This window comes from Aphis gossypii, chromosome 1 (genome assembly GCF_020184175.1).
Source record: "Aphis gossypii isolate Hap1 chromosome 1, ASM2018417v2, whole genome shotgun sequence".
Taxonomy (NCBI): Eukaryota; Metazoa; Arthropoda; class Insecta; order Hemiptera; family Aphididae; genus Aphis; species Aphis gossypii.
Window position 1 is genome coordinate 41,962,120 of NC_065530.1, and position 22,186 is coordinate 41,984,305.

The 22,186-nt window shown below is 26.6% G+C and overlaps 1 protein-coding gene across 2 annotated transcripts in view; it reads left to right on the forward strand.

Annotated features, from left to right (window-relative positions):
• Positions 1-22,186, forward strand: part of LOC114122736 (cell adhesion molecule 3-like) — a 393,513-nt gene that overhangs the window by 242,869 nt on the left and 128,458 nt on the right. For both annotated transcript variants that reach the window (XM_050210832.1, XM_050210833.1), the window contains one exon: positions 20,830-20,951. In XM_050210832.1, coding sequence (XP_050066789.1) covers positions 20,867-20,951 — 85 coding nt within the window. In that variant the 5' untranslated portion in view covers positions 20,830-20,866. The remainder of the gene's footprint in view (positions 1-20,829; positions 20,952-22,186) is intronic.

Consider the following 22,186-nt stretch of genomic DNA (forward strand, 5'->3'; position numbering starts at 1 on the left):
AATGATTGTTTTCTTATCTTCGAATTGTTGTAGCGTATCTACTTCCCGTATTTTCAGCTTGTGGGTTCGAAATGTTTGTTTTAGTCAATATTGTAATTGGAAATAGTTTGTTTATTTAATTAAAACAAGTTGATTTTATAAAGTGTACAAAAGTGTAAGGTGCTATGTAGTCAACAGCTCTGGCACATTTGAATATGCTGTGCTGAGTGCTTCCTTATATGTTGCAACACTGATCATACGATCCTATACCTGAGGTCCATAAATCAGCCACGGTCTTGCTGTTGCGGTCTTTGAAAGTTTTTATTGTCAACCAGCGTGAATAGTCATAGTTCGTACACGTGCCATTATAGTTGAGGCTTTCTATTATATATGTATATTGATCGAAGCTTGTTAGGTTCGTATTATTTGTAATACAATATTTGGCAAGACCTTGAGTGTTTTTATTTATTAAAAATATATTTAACAAGTCCCAATGAACCCAAGCTCATTACTCTGTACAAGAATGCATGACCAACTTTTAATTTTTTGTTATTGGAAATAGTTAGATTTGTAGTAAATTTTAAACAAAATTAAGATTAGGTTAGTTATTATTTCTATGTAAGGTTTACACAGTGTAGAAAGTTTAACATTATTAATGAATAACTAAGAATAAATGTACAATGCATAATTTTATAGTCGAATAAACGATTAATAAAATAACCAATTTAGTACAATTTACACATAACAAAAATAATATTAATTTTCGAAAATTATTCCTGATCATATAACACAGACAGTAACATAACAGCAAAAATAAATAAATACTAATATAATTAAGATTTAAAATCATAATAATATAAACTATGCATTTTATTTAAAATCGTAAACTATTTTTTTTATATAATTTATACTATGTTATTTTGGTATACTCAAACATAATACACTAACCACGAAAAATAATTAACTATCAGTATTATAATTATTCAGCATAATTTTAAATATATTTTTTTTATAGTAAAATGTTATTAATTAATGATATGTATGTCCAAATGACAAAATATTTCAATATGTAATGCATTACCATGATAAAACATTGTTTATATATACTATAAAAATACAATATTAAATAATAGATTGATACATAATAGTATACATATTACATATAATATTTACCTTTTTTATTTATTTTAGAAACTTAAACCATGCATAAAATAGTCATGATCAAAAATGTAATATAAATATTAAATTATTATTGTACCTATATTACACAATGAATATTATAAAATGAAAATATTTATTAATTATGAAATATATGAGCCTTTTTTAAAACTGTAGGTAATGGTTTCAAAAAAAAAAAATAATACAAGGTAGATAATTAAAATATAACCGGATATATAACACATATACATTTTTGTTTTAATTGGTGTGTAAAAGACAATTAAAAGCTAAATGTTTGGTTCATATTAAGTTTTATTTTTATATTTGAAGAACTGTTAAAATAAATTTACTAGATACTTGGAAATATTAATTTTTTTCTATTCTTGCCTGTAAATAATATTCAAATTAAATATAAATTTGAAAGCATTATTGCTTTTGTAAATTAATAATGCAAGTATTATAATTTATAATTTATTAAACGTGTCATTAAAGTTTTATAATTAAAATTTGGTCATTATATTCTATGATAGTTGTAGAACATGAAAACTAATAATTATGCTACAGTTACGTATCGTCTTATTATCTAGTATATGGAGAGTATCTTATAAATATATAAGTCATAAACTGTTTATTTCAAATGTGTTAAAGTATAATAAATATCGAAGTCGAACTCAAACAATTAACATAGATTTGAATATAAATTCAAATCAAAAAACTTAATTATAAAATTGTAATCATTACAAGATATAGTTAAGAACAATATAAATGAATAAACAGTGTTTACTGTATAATGTATATGTTGTTTTTTATTTAAATTGCTTTAACTCAATAAATATAAAATAAACGAAAACTGAACATGTTTTATTTTCTTAGAACGTTAAAAAAACACCAACAAAATAAGGTATTTAATTAATCAAAAACGTATAAACACGTTTTAAGCAATACTTATAAATCTTGTTTAACTTATAATAAAATGATTGATATTGCATTGAAAATCTAGATGTACTTACATTTATACATATTATACTGGTATAAGAAAAATTCACTTATCGTTAATTTAAATATTTTTTCTTATCGTAATTGGTATCTATATGTAGTATACTGAATTTCATTTAAATGCTTAATTTAACTACACAGTGAATAATAAAAAAAAAAAACAACAATTTAAATGTATTCTTATATTATCAAAGTGTTATTAACTCAACTAATTGAAAACCATTACTTAGGTACTAAAGTATTTTAAATTTTTAAAATACCTCGTACAGACCGATATTTAATGCCGGGACATAAATGTTTATAAAATTCAGTTTCCGAAAATATTTTAATGCCAAAACAACCAATGTTATTTACACCAACGACCGGGGAAATATTATGTTAAACCACTACGCCATAAAATGAAAACGATGAGACGATAAAATACAATAATAATATATACGTATAATATAACTACATATACGTTTAGGTATTTTTTGTTTTTATTTTATACCGCGTCTCTAATAAATTGTATAAACCGTACGTGGTGGTATTGTCAGAATAAAAGTTTTAATACATACATGGGTCGTAACCGTAATAATTGAAAAATACAATAATATAAGAGGAAGCATTAATCAAACCGTGTGAGTATTAAAAGTCATAATTCATTTTCATTTTAATATATTATCAACGTGTGAGTATCAAAACAAAACCTTTTCGGCACTCACGATTCTACGTTGCATCCGAAATCGATCTGATATCTTATCAACCAAAGCAAATACACACCTATTTACAATATATATGTATATACGTATATGAATTCGCAACATGATGCGTTTTAAAAAAAAAAAAATATTGAGCTCGGCACATAGGTTGTGCATATAATAATATAGCTATATAAACGGAAATTATAAATTCCATTATGTTTTTACGCTATATCTGCCTCGAATTCATACTTTAAATTCGAATCTTGATTTGATGTATTATCCCAGTGGAGCAATTCCCAGTGTAACGTTATCGTGATATATAAACCATAAAAGGACTTCAAAACTCCTTGTATCGTCCAAACTTCAATTTCAAAAGTATATTAACATATTTTTTTTTTTTTTAACGAACGCAATTTGATATTTATTTATTTTTTCCTTCACTTTCCGAGGGTATCGCGTGACCTAGGTACGTATGCTTTCTACATTTAAAAAAAAAAAAAATCAAATATTTCATAGTATGTATTTTATTTAACGTAGGTATATTACAACCCTTATCCAATAGTAAACACACATCGTGTTATTAATTAAACATGGTGTAGGTACATAAATTAATATCATTACCAATTATTACGTCGTTGCGTGATGCGTCAGACATTCAAAAAGTAAACATTAATAATCACTACTGTAATTATATAATTACGTCTTGAATGTATACTTCGTTACTAAATTTGTTTTTTTTTTTTTTTTAATTTAAAAGTAAAACAATATTCATTTATAATTGTGCCCTATCGCGTACTTATTATAAACACTAAATATACAATTAAAAAAAAAAAAAAATGAAATGTAAATTTAATTTTCACTGTTATTTTTTATTACGATTTTACAGCGTTATTCCTTCAAGTATTTGTCACCATAATGTCTGTTGTCTACTTTAAAATTAAAAAAATACAAACAGTGTTTTTATTTCTTTAAATAGGTACTCATTATTACGAAATAACGATCTATTAACCCTTCACGTAAATATGTCTTGTTATTGTCTGTGTGCTTTAATAAATTGAAAATCCGAGAAATGTATTATTACACTTTATAAAATGAAATAAAAAATGTATGCTATCATTCAGAAACGTAAACAACATAAAATTATAAAAATAAGAATATTAAAAAAAAACGTATTTTTTACAAAAACAATGTGTTTACGAATTGAAATTATTAATATATATATATATGTGTGTGTGTGTGTGTAAACCGATATTGATAATAAAATTACGTTTTACTGTAAAATAATACGTTTGGAAATACGTTTCAAGCAGACTTCGTGTTTTATAATAATAATAACAATATTAGATGTACGCGATCAACACATGACTCAACAGCCACTGATGATTTCGTTTTGTGGTCTGCAGTTTACGATCGCTAAAATGTTATAATATCCGTAGCCCACCCATCAATTTTCGAACGTTATCGCGAGTACGAGAGCTAATTAAGAACACAATAATAATGTAGTTTACGGACGTGACGGCTGAAAAACGTCAAATCACACATCGCGCACATTCGGATTCAAACGACAACGCGTCCCCCACGCCCGAGCCTAAGCGTCCGCCTCTTCAGTCGTTGTTTAATTAATATATCGACGGTGTTATTATATTATTATTATGTGCGTGGTTGGGCGACTGCCGCCGTCGCGATCGAAGTATTAACTGCAAAATAATATTATAATATTATCGCAATTGATTGTGTTTTAATCCCGAGCGATGAACGTCGGTCTCTACACGCGCTGACGTAGCGAAATTGCCTACACGATGCGCCGTCCTGCAACGCAAATATTAATAACTATAATAATAATATTATACCTATCTACGTTCATACGACTGCGCGACTGCAGCTTGGGTTTACCGTTCGTGTCGGAAATTCCAATAATACGATATACTATTACTATTATTACGAATGCTATTCGACATTCGACGTATTATTATTACAATGCGAGACAAAGTTTGTTCATGCACACAGCCACCTCCATACCTGTATCGACGACAACGAGAATAATGTAAAATCACTCGTTAAACGTAATGTTAATTTCACGAGGTTTTATTATGCTATATAGGTGTACGCGTTTATGTTTATTTTACGACGCTAACGTCTATTGGCGGTTTTCCTCGCCTCGTATATATACGTAGGTATACTAACTGTATTATTATTATTATTATTATATTCGCCAAGTTAATATCATTTTTTATTTCGTTGTCGTGAAATACTATTTAATATAATACTTATGCATACGCCACGTTCAATAAGAGTATGAATACATTTTACATACGGGAGTTTTTTTTTCGTCTCTATTCACTTTCTTCGAGTCAACGACACGCGACAATTATTATGTTATTCGTTTTATAATATTATCCTATACGCGGAAAATATCAAATGGATTCTATTCAAAAATATGTTGAGGCTACTGGCGGATACCTACTCATAAATGAGAAATTTGACGTCTTAAGTATATTGGATAAAATGAGCTTTACCAGTAACCGCGGGTTTTATGTAATACAATGCCAAATACGATTTATGTTCATACTTTTAGTTCTCAACTCGAATGGTAATGTGGTCCCTAAAGTTACTTACACTCCTGAATTCAAAATGAAAATTATCTGTATAATAACTAACAGACAATATTTATTGTTTGATTCCAAGAATTGGGAAGTATCTTTTTTTACGATTATGACACAGTTATGTATATATTAGAACAAGGCAATACTTAATTATGATATATTATTATTTTTTTTTTAATTCCGTTTTACTGGTAATACAAAAAAATATTTATTTTTAATAGTCTTACAAAAAAATAGTATCTATATAGTATATAATATATAAATATCTATTTTTAACATCAGAGGGCAAAAAACATTGGATTTCCAATAATGTTTTTATTAATATTATTATAACTATTAACTATTCTATCTGTGAAAACTTTTTGTATCTTGAATTTATTTTTAAAATTGTTCATAACATATACACCATATTATATATTTATATATTTAAGGATAATAAAAATCATGATAATTCAAGTAAAATATAAACGCTAAATTAGAATTATATCATTAATACATTACTATGGCTATATTATTATCATTGAACATTGTCTTACGTTCCTTTATTAATACACATGAGTATACAGTTTAGTATTCAAACACAGAAAACCTTTTAATTCATTTTTAAAATTCCATCGATAATATTTTATAACCCATGATTTAAGTTTAATTTGGCAGCAAATGTGATTGATTAACATAATATTATTATACCATTAGTGTACTATTGTAATTTGTCCTGAATCAATGACAGTTCATAAATTGAACCATAAAATGTGTGTAAAATATGCAATAATCATTATCTTTGAATGGTCAGTTAGTAGTTACATAATCAAGTATACATTTAAGGTATGTGCACAATTACACATTTTACTGAAATTAAATGTCCCGTAGAAAATAACATTTCCCCAACTAGTATACACATCTTTCTACTTAACTGTTGACGAAGTTGAACTCGTAACATATACACGCATTTAATATGCATGTGTTGTGTGTGTTTTTTATATACGAGCATCATGGGTAAACAATAATCATAATAAAATATAATAAATAATTCCATAATGTTTTTTTTAAACCTCTATTGTGTAAAGGCTTGGACTGAACGTTCGTATTGATTATACCCAGAATAATTATGTTTTAGACTCGTTTGAAAATTTGTTACTGGCGTGCATAAATTACAAACGTTATTGTATCTAATGTACAGGGTAATGTTGAAGCCATAATTTTTGTGAAACGTGATGCCTCTTGACCCGTTAACATCCGTCGTAAATCATTTATTTTTTTATATATATGCACTGTATATATATTTGAGGTCTTTTCGAGGCATAAATGTCACAATATTTTAATTTAAACAAAATAATTTTCGTTTTAACATACGTATCCACATAACATGCAATGTACTTAAATTTACTCCGTATATTACTCTCTTTTAAAATTATAAAAATAATTTATTTTGTACTTAAAAAATAAACGAACTTGTTTATGATTAATGGATACTATAGAATTTGAAACAAAAAATTAGTCCTATGATATTATATAACTTGTTTTTATTACAATCGGTAGTAATCTGCTAGAGATTCATAAATGTTCAATGTACTATTAAAACGAGTAAATGGGTTATAAAATAAATATTTAAACTATATACAACATAATAATGAATATACAAAACAATATGGATTATAAAAACTGAAATCCAAACATTATAATTAGATTTTTATAACGACTCAACATAAATTGCATATCAATTCGTGCGTTTCTGACACTATACTCATATAGTTATTAAAGGTATACAATAATAACGCATGCCTGGTCAATTGTTTTTTTAAAGATTTTAATGGTCGTAATTTAATTATTGTAAAATAAATAACATTAAGCAAACACTGATTGAATTAATAATATCATTATTTTTATCAAAACACATTCGTGTGTCGCGAAAATCACATATTGTATATTCTTGGGATATATTGTGGAGCTCGCGATTAAGTATATAATATTATAATACACGTATTTCACGATATAGTGATGTAATAACAACACTGTGTAATGTTACTACTATACGTTCGGTACTAAAATTTAATCTTAACGAGTAAATAAATACTGCCTGGCCGTCGTAGATTTTCCGTTTATGTGTAGTTCCGCAGCGTCCGTGGCGCCAGAAACCGAGAATTGGCGGCGCGGTGGCTGGCTTCGAGAGACTAATGTTTACTATGGGCGCGCGCAAACGGATTTATTTATTTTTCTACGAGGATTGAGCGGGTAATGGAAAATTCTGTCCAAGGCTGTATACGTCTACGCGTATCTCAAAACTGCGTAAGAAAAATATTTCATGGAAACAACATCATCGACGAGGAAACAAGCGGTTTGAGGTATATAATATATATCATGCACGTACCATGGGTGTGACATCACTAAAGTTGAAGCTGCTAATCGTAATGATGTTTTAAAACTTATAAAACTTTAAAGGTAGAGTTTACAAGCAGGCCTGTGCGATATATTGAATTGGGTATGATTTTAACAGATTATTAAAATACCTACATTATATTAAATTGAACTAACCGTCGACGTTTCGATAAAACGATATGGTAATTTGTACGTCTGAAAATCAAGACGAACCACAACTAAGTCTTCTGCGGATTCCCGTCGAAATCCCAGTTGATATATTATATCATAATATCTTTAAGTATTTGTGCAGTCTAAATTTCTTCCGAAAACGGCGCGTGGCAGCTATCCTATACGCTGATCAATCGACGGTAATCGCGTTTAAGTTTTATCGCGACCGTGTCTATCGAAAAACTAATTGCATTTTAATATTATTATACGCAGCATAATTGCATTAAGCAACCGGTAGGAAATTTAATTTAAAATTTACAACACATTGCCATTTTTTTTTTTTTTTAACTATACAACAGAGTTTATGCACTGCTTATAATCCTTGAAAAACTTTACAGTAGTTTCTGCACTGCAACGTTACGACTGTACACCGATAAATACGATGTTCGACGATGCGAAAAACACATGTAGTATTTTTTAATATTACATACGTTTTAGTCTATACAACGAAACGTTGTAAAAGTGTATTTCAATGAGATACATACGGTATACGGAAAAAAGTGTGAATAATAATATGCTAGCATAATAGTAGTGAATAATAACGATATAATATAATATATAATAACTTCAATGTACATACTTTCGTGAGACGTTCAGCATAATTATTCAATTTGGATTAAGTCGATTGAACGCGGCGATCGAGGGGAGTCAACGATTGACAATGGTTTATGGGAGGAAGAGGAAGAGGAGTGAACTCCAAAATCGAATAGTTTTTTTGGATTTTATAAGAAATTGTTTAGTTGTACGGAAGTATACGATGGAAGAAGACTGCAAAAAATTAAGTAACTCGCAAACGGCAGTGCCACACGCGAACCCCATAATTCCTGACGATCCGAACTATCAGGACAGGAAACGTTGGCCTGCAATAAAACCAGCTTGGCCCACGCAAACCGTCTTCTGGTGAAAAAAATAAATATATATAATATATATATATATGTACTCAAACTCGAAACGCCTCCGGAAACGAATTCTGGGGCTAAAGAAACACGACGAGACAATAAACCGTAGTTGTACAATTCGTTCTTAGAACGAAAATTGCAAACTACTAAAAAAAATCCTTCCCTGCAGTCCGCACAGTGTAATATAACGTATAAAATTAATTTCTAAGTATTTAAACATTTTCTAGAAAGCTATTTATGTTTTTAGGAATATATTTTAATTGAATAATTTGATGTTATTATGAAACAAAATGTTTTCAAATAAATGATATAAAGGACAAAATAAAAATTAGAAAAAGATTGATTTTGCTATGACTTCAAATTATCCAAAAAAAAAACCAAATAATCATTTTTAGTTTTTGATAAAATAAGTGTTTAATTATTTAAATAAATCACTGTATACTACAGTAATATATTATGATATAATATTGTCAAATTATATACTCAGCCTTATTATAATAATGTCCACGAGTAATATAATAATAATAGAATACATTAAAAATCATGTAAATATTTTGGATAATATTATATAAATGCTGATTTCTGTTAAATCAAAACTATTGTGAATTTGATATACTTTTATTTGTCAAATAGTTATAATAATATTAGTATTATCATAAATTCATGATCCCATACAATATATATGTTTATATTTTACTATGGTCAAAAAATAAAAATACTAATAAACACTAATAAAAAAATTAGTAATATTTGAACTTTCTTTAGAATTCAATGAAAAAAAAAAATGATACTTAGTTGTAATATTAATTTTAAAATGTATTTTACAACTAATATTTATAATTATTTAAAATTAATATTAATTAAATTTTTTATTATTAATTATATAAAAAAAAATTAAAAAATTCACCTTTCATCTTTTTTGCATCTACATAATATAATGCTTAGATTTAATATTGATAAAATGTTTGTTTTTCCTAATTAAAAAAAAATAATAATAATAAATATTCCAATTTGTTTTGTTATACATATAATATTTACTATTTTTAAATTAATATGTAAACTTAATTGCTTAAAAATAACTACAATTTCTCAGTATTAATAGTAAAAAAAATTAAAAATCTTTATGAATATTTCAATTTAATTATTATTTACATCAACTACTTATTTTACCTATACCTATATTTTATTTTTCTTATTGTATTTAACTTTTAATGCAGAAAATTAAATAGCACAAAATGTAAAAATACTTACATTTTTAAAAATATTCCATCGGTAAATCATAATATTGTTGATTAAAATCAGAACGGGACGAAGAAAATTGATTTTAATTATAAGATCCCGTCAATATATTAAAATTGCAACTACAAAATTAAAGTTATTTAATTTAAAACAATATAATTAAAATAGATTTTATTGTAATGAAATCAACTTTTCTTCGTATTCATGTTGACATACCAGGTTGTCTGAATGCACAAAACATCAATGAACAAGTTATTTCAAAACATAATAAGTTTCTCCGTTATTGCTTATCAATAAATATTAATATATCTACCTTCTTTTGATAGATATTCCAAAATGTATTTCCACTTGTGTACACCAAAATTGTATAGATATTGATTTTAGATTTTTAAAGAAAAAATATATAATATAGTAGATGCAGCCACTGGTATATATTATATTCAAATTTAAAATACTTTGTGGTACATACACAAAATATAATATCATTCAAACGGAAACTTATTATTCATAACCATTTCAAAGTTTAAGGTTATAAACCAAAGTGAAAATGTTTATTCCAGCTCACTTATCTCCAGTGAACTTCAAATTGTTTGTGATAAATAATTAAGTGTTTGTTAAAAAATTAAAAATTCGTTAGTTAAAATATTCTTTATAATTTACATAAGTTTTGATTTGTATACGAATATAATATCATTGTGTCTATGATTTCAAAAATTAAAATTTTAGATGATAAGTGAGGTACAATTTTATAATAACAAAAATACGTATGGGTTTTGAGATTTAAGTAATATACGTCATAACCAACTCAAAGATTCGACTATTATTTTACTTTTCGAAAATTCAACATTATTTTTTTTTTTGTTTGAACAGAGTAATAAATAAAATTATGAAACTTGTGATTCCTAATTAAGATATAAAATATTATGTTTTAGTTATAACTTTTAACTTTTTACAACTCGATCTCACATTGAATTCATTGTATAGTGTTCAAGTCAACACATTTTTTGCTTTCACGATATCAAGAATAACTATAGAAGATAGAATATATTATACATAACCTTAACGATTATCCAGTTTAGAAATCTATCATTACAAAATGTATACAAGACATATGCATTTATATGTATTAATATTTAAATGTCTAAACTTTAGATCCTGTATTTTGAGTTCATAAATATAGTAAATTCTATACTTGGATGGAAACCATCAGTGATCTCACAATTTGATAAGACTTGTCTGGTGATGCTATATATTGCACTCTTTTTTTCGTTCAATTTTGACACCCTGCTCATTGGTTTGGAATCTGTCACGGTCGTGGTAAATTTTAAAATCGGAAAACTTCAAACTCGTATTACGAATTAAAGTTACGCTATAAAACGACTACGATTAACGGGGTCTTATCTTTCTGTCGTATATAGTTTAGCTTGTGTAGTCTTATTAGTCTCTCTACTCTGTCCATGGAGCAAGACGTTCGTTTACTGGTGTACCATTTGTTTACGATTAATGGACGGAAGAATTAATTCTAGAATCTCTCGTCAAATTAGTATGGTTTCTGCTTAAAATCTGGAAACCTCTCAACTCCTAAAACAAGATTAAAATACGATAAGTGATCTAATGTCTATGTTTACTCAAAAATATAATAATGATCATTTATTTAAATAACATTACATTACATGTCATCTATGCCAGCTGATATCCGGAAATTTTGTCAAAAAATACAATTCTCAAAAAAATATATTGATGAAATCGATTGGATTCAATCCATAAATCGTAAAAAACACTGTTGGTAGAAAAATAATTCTTACTTTTTATTTGTTATGAAATTCCAAATCTAGTGTCCACATTATATATTATGTTATTCGAACACGAACACTGTTTTACGCTTTCCAAGTTAACGACCGGTCATCACTATAACAAAACGGGGATATGGCCTTGCAGACTTATCTATCGTTTTCTTTCCCCCGGCCGTTGCAGCTGTTTCGCCGCAGGTTACTTTTTCAGAGTTTTCTGCTCTGGCCACAACTTTTGAATGTCTAATACATGATCTTCACCGCATTTTGGTCTCCGCTCTCGTTTTACGAACCTTTGTCGCAAATATTTTAAATGTGTATTCACACTTTAATCATCTTGATTTGTAACCTGATATTCATCACACTTGTGTCATGTTTCTGAAGCGCTTGTGCGTGTGTCACAGTTCGCGAGTGTGCCGGCGCTGGTGTTGTTATGATAATATCATATATTATATTTTTTCAAGTCCGGCGTGTTATGTAATATTCATATTAATACGTTTCATATTCTGTAGGGCTTCTGAGTAGGCGTAGTCTGGTAAAATAAAAAACATAAAATATATATATTAATATGTTTTAATATTTTTTATCATTATGTATAATAGAATAGTAGGATACGATTGTTATTCCCTGTTCCCCTAGACTTCAAATACTTATAACTCATTAACTACTCGTACATATTTCGATTTATACGTTTTTAAATACTCCAAAAACTATTCTGCTTCAGAATATGAAATTAAAAATGTATGTTGTCATCCGAAAAAGTAAAAAATTAAAAATTATAATTTTGATTGAAAATCATGTATTATAATTATATATTATATATTTTTAATATATTTCAAAATAACGAGAGTCATTTGATAAAAAAAAATAGCTCTCTATACTTGTATGAAAACATTCTTAACGTCTATGATTTTAAAGTAAATATCTATTTTTTTATGACTGTATAAATTTAATTTAATTTTGGTGCAATTAAAAAACAAAAGTATTCATAATTGAGTGCAAAATATATTTTTATTTGTAATGTAAATTAATTTGACAAAAAATGTTTTTGATTAATTTGTTGTTATTAGATATTACATATTTGTTGTTGGGATTACTTCCTGGTGAAGGTGGTTACCGTTTGTGTTATCAATCCATTATTATAAAGTTATTGAACAAAAAAAAAATAAAAAAAATAGTATTTTTCATTTACTATATTTTCACGAATTCACGCGATGTTCAAGTTTTTTATTGATTTTCGGTAGCATGATTACAATACATCTTAAAAAATAGCTTTCACTGTAAGGAATATATATAGCCTTAAGATATTTTACGTACACTCACTATAGCAGTGACCGAAAACCATAAGAGACTCAACAATCGGACCCGTCAACAATATCGTCGTCGATCACTGACGCAATGGTGGAACGTCTCTTTTGGGAAAAACGATTTAACACTAGCATTTGTTTAGGCAGTAGGTATGCACTGCAATAATGTTATTACAATAATATTGAAGATGTCGCGCATTGTCGTTGTGGTTTAAGAAAAGTCCTCGGCCATCGTTACAAAGACAATACATCGTTGTCGCAGTTTCGCCTGGGTCCTTCACATTTTTTTCTATTCTAACTAAATTATCGACAACAAAAAAACCGAAAGGACGTAAGAACAATTCATGCATCTTTTATACCCATTAAAAACGCAATTTGTAGTGATATAGCTAAATCCAGGTAACGTTTTCAATTATTACAATCGATTTTGAAAAACAATTATCGTGACGGCCATTCCAAAACCAATTATGTCGATTCGTAGAACGTTTCAGCTCATAAACGTACTACCACGATTCAAGAGACGCACACGATTAATCAACAAAACTATTAAGAAAAAAAATTAGATGAATCACGCCTCACCACATAACCTACCAATAATAGACCAGTACATTATTGTCGTACGCACGTTTATATATTTCACGTAAATGTATTGAATCGTCGTCGCGATTTAATGTTTGTGGGCGTGTATTATTTTATTTTATTTTTCAATTTCCGTTTGGGTGGTTTACTGCAGTAGACACAAAACACGACTTCATACTTAACCCTCTACAACTAAAAACCACCTCTACGCCACTCACGCCCAGCAGATGTCTCCCGTGATGTTTATCCCGTTGTTTAAATGTTAGTCTTCACATAAGGACATCATAAATATCTTTGTGTAATAATATATACCTATTGGTTAAGTTATTATTAAACGTTTGACTGTACGTATAATATTAAAACTCGTGTATACAAATTTTGAGCGAATCCTAAATTCACATCCTATCTACATTGTAATTGACTTAAAAAAAGAATGCTGTTCGCAATGATTACGTAAATACGAGGTTACGTTAAAAAGCCAACGGAAAACAGGTGGCCCTACAGATTGCAAGGCGTTTAAAAACTTTAGTTAAGGGAGATGAAATTAGATTATTTGTTTAAAAAAATTATGCAAAATATTAATTGTGCAGAAGAATAAAATGTACCTATATAATGTACCTACATATTATGTATGTATATTTTTTTATGTTTAAGATGAATCGCTTAGTTGTTCGACAAAGAATAAATTCATAGATTTAATGATTGATATGTCTAAATGAATTGTGATACTAATTAACAGTCGATATAGTTTTTTTTTAAAAAAATTCGAGATTCTTTTACGATAACCCAGTTTCAGAGAAAAATAACGTATAACAATAGAAACATTTGTAATTTATCTTTTGTTTGACGTAACAATTAAATTAATTTTGATTGTCGGTGCTCGCGTGGTCTAGAAATGTAATCTAATAACGTTTATATGGGGTGATTCATTTAACGTAAGACACATATTATTTCTAAAACAATTGACATTTTTGAAAATACTTCTTTTACAACATATTAGTCGTTAATAAACAATGTTTTTGAAAAAAATATATGGGTTTAAGTTTTTAAGTTTTTATTCTTTTCACTTTTGTATATAATTCGATGTATTTTAATTTGAAAAAAAAAACAAATTTCAGAAAATTAGTTTATTATTACTTATACATATTTTAAATCGTGATAAATAAATTATACAAAATTTAAATACTTATAACTAATTATAAGTTATTAACTATTACCATCAACAACTCGTCCTAAGTTTGATTTTTGTATACATACCTCAAATAATATTCTGATTTAAAATATTGAATTAAAATTAATTTAAAAAGTTAAAAATATATTTATGTTTTTAATTTTTATAAACAATTGCTTTTTGACCGATTTAAAATTGTTTAAACCAATTTAATATACTCGTATTCAACAATTTTAGTTTTTTTTTTTTTTTAATAATATGTGTCTTACTGTAAAAAGATCACCCGGTATAAACTAAATAATTGATTTCTTGTCATGGTACATAAGCAATGTATCGTTTTGATGTTCCTACCGATTGAAAGTTTATCAATATACCTACCCGGGAATGAGATGATAATTGTCGTTTTATTTACAGTCGAAACTTCTAACAAAAACCATTGTTTATCACAATGGTTCATTATCCAACACAAGGTTAACACGGGCAAAAGCGATGGTTCCGTAAGATGTGCATACCATTGTTTGTGTACAGGCCTATATTTATATTATGACGAGTGGTAAATGGGATAGACTGCCTGTGACAAATTATCGTAGAAGAAGTTTTGAATAATTAGGAATAAGTCGAGTTGAAAATGATCTGGTATAATATGCCTGATTTTGAGGTGAGTGATTGGATTTATAATCTTTTGTGAATCTTTTGATGACACTTTTGTATTAAAAATACCATTCTATAAACATATATGATATAACCTTACATCCATATCGATTACGATGATGTGAAAAACTGACTAGTATTCGAATGATTCAATATACTCGAGCTTACTGTGTTGTCGGCTATAATCTGAAGGTGGATCCCAATATATATATATATATATATATATTTATATAAGTTTAAAGCTTGGTCTATAATATTAAATAGAGCCGAAATCTATTTTATAACATTTAAAACGTTTAAAACAAAAAATAATTACAATAAATTAAGACGAATAAACTGATAAATTATGTACATAAAACAAATAAGTTAATTTTTACCTAGAATTATATTTTAATAAAACATAGGTAAGACGTTTGAAGCTTAAAAGTACTTTTCAAAAATGTTTATAACTATTTGGATCTTCCAATAACTAGATTATATTTACACAAGATTCAACCAAAAATGTGTTAAAACGAAACCGTATAAATATTTATTTATAAAAAAAATTATATTTTATGTGATAAAAAATATATTTTTTAGGTTTTATAGTGGAATTGACATAAATGTATATTTTTTGATAGCAGGAGATAAGTTTTTATGTTGATTCCATAAAGCACTGACGATTGGCTTTATCGTGTTTTTCCCGAGAGCTCATGTGGAACCTTAAACTCTTCGTCTGAGATTCATATAAATTTTCTCCAATATTTCCTGGTAATTTATGTGTATTCGAAAATGGTTCAAAATCACCATGTATCTTTACAAACCTATACAGTTGTTGTGACACAACTACAATCAAAGGACTGATAAATAATGTAGTGAAAGCGTAAGTTAGTGGAGTACGACATTACGTATACCTACCTAACATCTGAAAATTAATTACATACTGTCGTAATAATATGGATAATAATATATTTCCTTATATTTGCTGTACATATTATTGTACCTAATACATTGTTTGTTTAACAAGCACTAATATGGTGTTATTTTAGTAATTCTCAAATCTGAAGCAGCTGGACTTAAAAATAAATTTATGTTTCAAAGTTTAAAAACAATTTAAAACACTAACATAAAATAGAAAATTCTAAATTCTAAGCTCCAAAAAATTGATGAATTCCCTTCTCTGCTATAACCTCCTCTCTTATTATATACGATAACATAACTCCTCCTAACTTTAAATTTGATTATGTCATACCTATTTCAAATTTAAAATATATCTTTAAAACTATAATATTATTACATTTTTGTTTATTCCACATCCAAAAATGTTTAGTAAATAATTTTTAGAACTGTAATTATTGACCTAGAAACTTTAATACAAGATCTTCCCAAATAAATTGTTCTTATAAAAATTTGTGTTGGAAATTCGTAATCACAATTTGTTTTGACACAAGCAATTATATTTTCATTTTGACAACATTGTTTAGTGGAAAAAATGTATAAGCTATAGGTATGCAATGATTTATTATTGAATTGCAATAATATATAATACACATCCATTACAATTACTTATTAATGATGATATAAAAATAACGTTCACTGTAAAGGAAATTCCTAGATTTTTTTAAAATTAAAATCACGATTTCCGTTGTACTTAAAAATGTTAAATTTTTGCTGTTATAAAATAATAATAATATTTGTTTAATGTGTAAAAATGTGTGTATCCAATTATTATTCATATAAGTATTTCTTGAATAATTTAGTTTTTATACATTTTGTTTATGTATTATAATAGCTTAAACATAACTTGGATTATAGTTTCATTTTTTTTCAACATTTTGCCTTACGTTATTAGTTGTAAATCATTGTTATTGAAATATGACTATTAAAAATGGTTACAAAATATCTTAGGTTTTACACAGAATATATTATGTTAATATAAGAGACTTTTAATTCATTTGAGTGCACATTTCTATTAAAGACTTCTTGTTACAAAAAATAAAGCATATTAAAAAAACATTTTTTTTAATTTGTTTAATAGCCTTTGATATTGAAGTCAAATTCCAATTTCCAATTTTATCATAAACTGACAGAGGTAAAATTTGTAAGTACTTATACCTACCAGTTTTAATCGGTTTACATTTCTCTACTCGCAAGACTACTTTTAGTGCTCAACTTTTGGGTATAAACTTCTCGAAACATTTTACGTATGCGATTGTGGTTGTATTTAGATTCAACCCGTATTAGGTTACGATATTAAAATCTTGAAACAATAAATTACGGGTATTATTAAAATTAGTCTTATTCGAAGGTTTAGAATTGAAAACAAATATTAAACTATTTAAATAATACGTATTTATAAATTATAATATCACATAAATATTGCATATGGATCTGAACTTTTTGTTGTAATAACGAAATATATTTGTCGATCCTGTTATAATAATTTTAGTAAAACAATATAAATACACAAACACATAAAAATTTTAATATCTTTTAATAATACCTATTGGGTAAATAACTACGCCAAACAACGGTGGTTAATCCAATATATGCATAACTTGATAACATGATCACAAGACTTCATCATGATTATTATACATACTGGTATTCAAATATAGTAATGTGGGTTATAGAATTAATATATTTTAAGTTTTTTTAGTTTTGAAATCTTTAAAATCGATTTATAAATTTTTTTAAAAATGTTACAACATAGGTTGTGAACCTTGCCTTTGTATATAGATCAGTACAAAGTTTCGATAATGTTACGACTTTTGATCTACGTTCTACAGGTTAGTTTAACAAACATACTCAACTCTACTTTTTATCTTTAATAATAAAATTAATTCATTAAAATTTTAATTTTGTGAAATTTTTATGAGTGTACATACTATTTTTGTACATATTTATTTTCATGTTCAATGTGCATATACTTAGATTATTTTAGTTGAAAACTATTATTATAATTATTGATTGTAAAGTATAATGACTCACAAGTCATAACTATTTTTTTTTGAATTTAGGTTTAACTACAAAATTATTTCAAAAACTATTTGATTAAGTTTAAAATTGATAGCCTTCAATTGAAAGAATCATAAAGTATAATAATTAATATTATTGTATCATTGTGAGTACGTGGTCAAACCGTTCGTCCTGAATTTCTGGCGATTTCAAGTTATTGAATTTCTGGATAAACCTTTTTCCAGGTGTTACTAACATATTGATAGCTAAAATCGTGATTCTCAAACACACACCACTGGTGTAATGTTTCGTGGTATATAGTTTTAATTATATTAAAGTTACCTAATTTAAATTCGCGTGTTCTGCAATTATCGTATTTTTACAAATCAAATTAGCGTTCCTTTATAATAAACCGCGATCACGTTTGAAACTAGAGAATCGTGTTTATTTAGCCACTGCTGTACAATAATAACTATTATAATTACAGAATGGACCATGAGTTCATAACAAAAAGTATACCTACAAGTACTAAAAGTGAGTTTTTGATTACACAAGTATTTTTTTTCGTTTTAATGATCTTTAAGAGGCCGTTACAATATCTAAAATCCAACCGTAAAATTATGCTTTCTTCTTCCAAAAGTAGATACTCGGGTTACTTTGTTCGTAGGAACGCCATATTTTTCACAAAATAATCTTGACATCTTCTAATAAAATAAAGCGTAGCTTTATTCGAAATATTTATTTTTCTAATGGTTTATAATATATGTGATTATAATTTATAAAAATAATATATATAAATAAATTACTGCATAAAAAAGCTAAGCAACTTCTTTATTTTCAATTCATATTTAAATTTTATGGCAAAAAACTATGTTTCCAAGATGAATGAGTTTTGAGTTCTATTAATGATAAACTATGTTTTCGATACAAACAATTATGATTTTACTTATTTCACAGTGTGTCGTGTTACTCGGGTTAGATATGACTACCGTTTATTTTATTTAGTGCAGTTTAAAAACAAATAACAATTTATACTATTTTGTTGATGGCGATGAACACATCTGTGTAATGTAATACATAGATGTAATCATCATAACTGAATCGGCAGATCTGACATGTCATATCGTACGATATGCGTTGGGATCGTATTCTTCTCATATTTCTTTTGTTGCGAAGTCAAACAAATAAAATAATGTTACTATTATATTATATTATCTAAAAAATTTAGATATTAAATACTATGTGTCATGCTCTGAAAAAATATATGTTATCGATTTGTTGAAAATATAAAAACCCAGGAAATCGTGTCCGTACATAAATTGATAACAAAAATGAAAGTGCGATAATTTTAAACAAAAAATTATGATACACTAAAAAATGAAAACAGTCACTTACTCTGAAAAAAAAAATGATAAACATAAAATTTTTTATTTTTATTTCAAAATGTTGTTCATTTTTCCCTATCGCGTTTTAAAGCATTTCTGTTTACGATCGAAATCCGCTGAAATATGTACCACATAACAATTTCGTTCGGTTTTTGAGCAGACTTGAGTATTATTAAAATTTAACAATCAAAAAGAGCTCAATACTAATATTTTCACATCATGGTAAACATTGTATCATTTTTACTGACACAGTACTCTATATAATATTTAATCTAATATTATACAAGCATTATAGCAGTGTAACGATGATATGTTTTTTTTTCCAATTTATTTAAAATTGTTTTATGTATATAATTTAAAATACTATACTTATATTACGATACTTTTTTTGTTATATATAAAACAAAATACTGTTTATCATCATAGTATAATGGAGTCAGTTTTTAATTATTTTAATATTATAATATCAATGATTTATCGATGATTCATTGTGCACGTAATTGATTTTCTAACTAAATCAAATTTGATGTGTCCAAATTTCGATTGATACAATAAGAAACCTATTGAATTTATAAAATCAAAGAAAAACCTTTTTTGGTGTTTTTCGTAATTATAATTTAATATTTTTGACTCTTATAATGTGTGTATGCTTAGCCATCGGTACCTTTGTTAGCGCTAAAATTTATACAATAAAACGACAGTTAAGTATACACAACACGTGACACTCACACAAATAGTAATATAACATTTTATCCACAACAATGATGTTGTTTTTCTACGACCACCGTGGCGACGGCGCCAACTATAATGCAATACAATGCAATCATTCTACGATTTGTTTGACGGGGTGAATTGTTTTGTTTCAGAACAATGACGGTGCCGAAACAAAACTGAAATTGAGGGATGGAAAGAGCGCACTGCACGGTGCACCGTCAGGCGCTATGGATCTTGTGTTTCCACGTCGTTTGCAGTTTGTCGTTCGTTGCAGGTACGTCTTTATCATTTTTATTTTACATCCAAACCCGTAAATCAGGACTTGAAATCGGAATGAAATATTGTCTATTTTAATTTCTATTTCGATAATCGATATCAGTTTGAAATAATGTTTATTGGTTTTTAAATGTTGCGATAATTTTATAGTTCCATTTTATCAATTTTATCATTTTCTGATTTACAATTAGATTTTTTTTCAGTTCAATTAATTAATTTTTACATTTTTATAATTATAAGTTTGAAGTCTATCTTACGAGCTACATATTTACAATGATCGTTTATCGTTGGCGAGTTCTATATATACGTAGATATAAGTTAAGTGCAGCTAGGTTAGGTTAAGATCGATAAGCAATAGTATTGAATTCTAAGTTTCAATTTATCATTTTTTTTTTTTTATTCAATTTTTATATTAAGAATAATACAATCTTTATTGGTTTGATATAAATTATTGATTTAAATTGTTTTAAATTTCAAAATGAATGTTGAATATTATCATAAAAATGTTTGATTTCGATATAGTTTTATATTTCATACCTAGTTAATATTTTATGATTTTTTATCGATATAAATAAAACTATCGATTTTGGAATCTGTTGATGTATCTATGCTAAATTTCCATCAATGAAATAATAAATCACATCTTTTTCACGTTTGATGAATTTTCACATTCGTATAATACAATGTACGTACGACGTGTATGTATATATTTTTATCAAATATATACGGTAATAATATGAACTAAAGTTAAATTACATCGCTATTCATGGATCATACATATTTTTAAACAATATTCAATCCACAAATTAAGTTACTTCCAAATATTTTTAAGAGTACGGTGCAATATTTCTCAACTTGCAGTAAAAACATATATACCATAATACAATCACGTCCACTTTACAATGATAAGATAATAATATGATATCGAGATTTAAGCATAATATATTATAGATAATAATTTAAGTAATGGAATATACGAACTAGCATTTGATTATTATTTTAATTTTAATTCGTCACACTCGCGAAATTTTTACCTTAAATTTAAATTTGTCGTAGTATTATTATTTATGAATTCTATTGCTAGTTATTTCATATCTGTTATATCCTCGTTTTATTATTTTTCTAGTTTATATCACACTCATATATTTATTTTAATTATATGTTATAAATACTATATATTAATTTTATACATTTTAAATGAATTTTTTTAATTTTATAAATTAATTAATTATT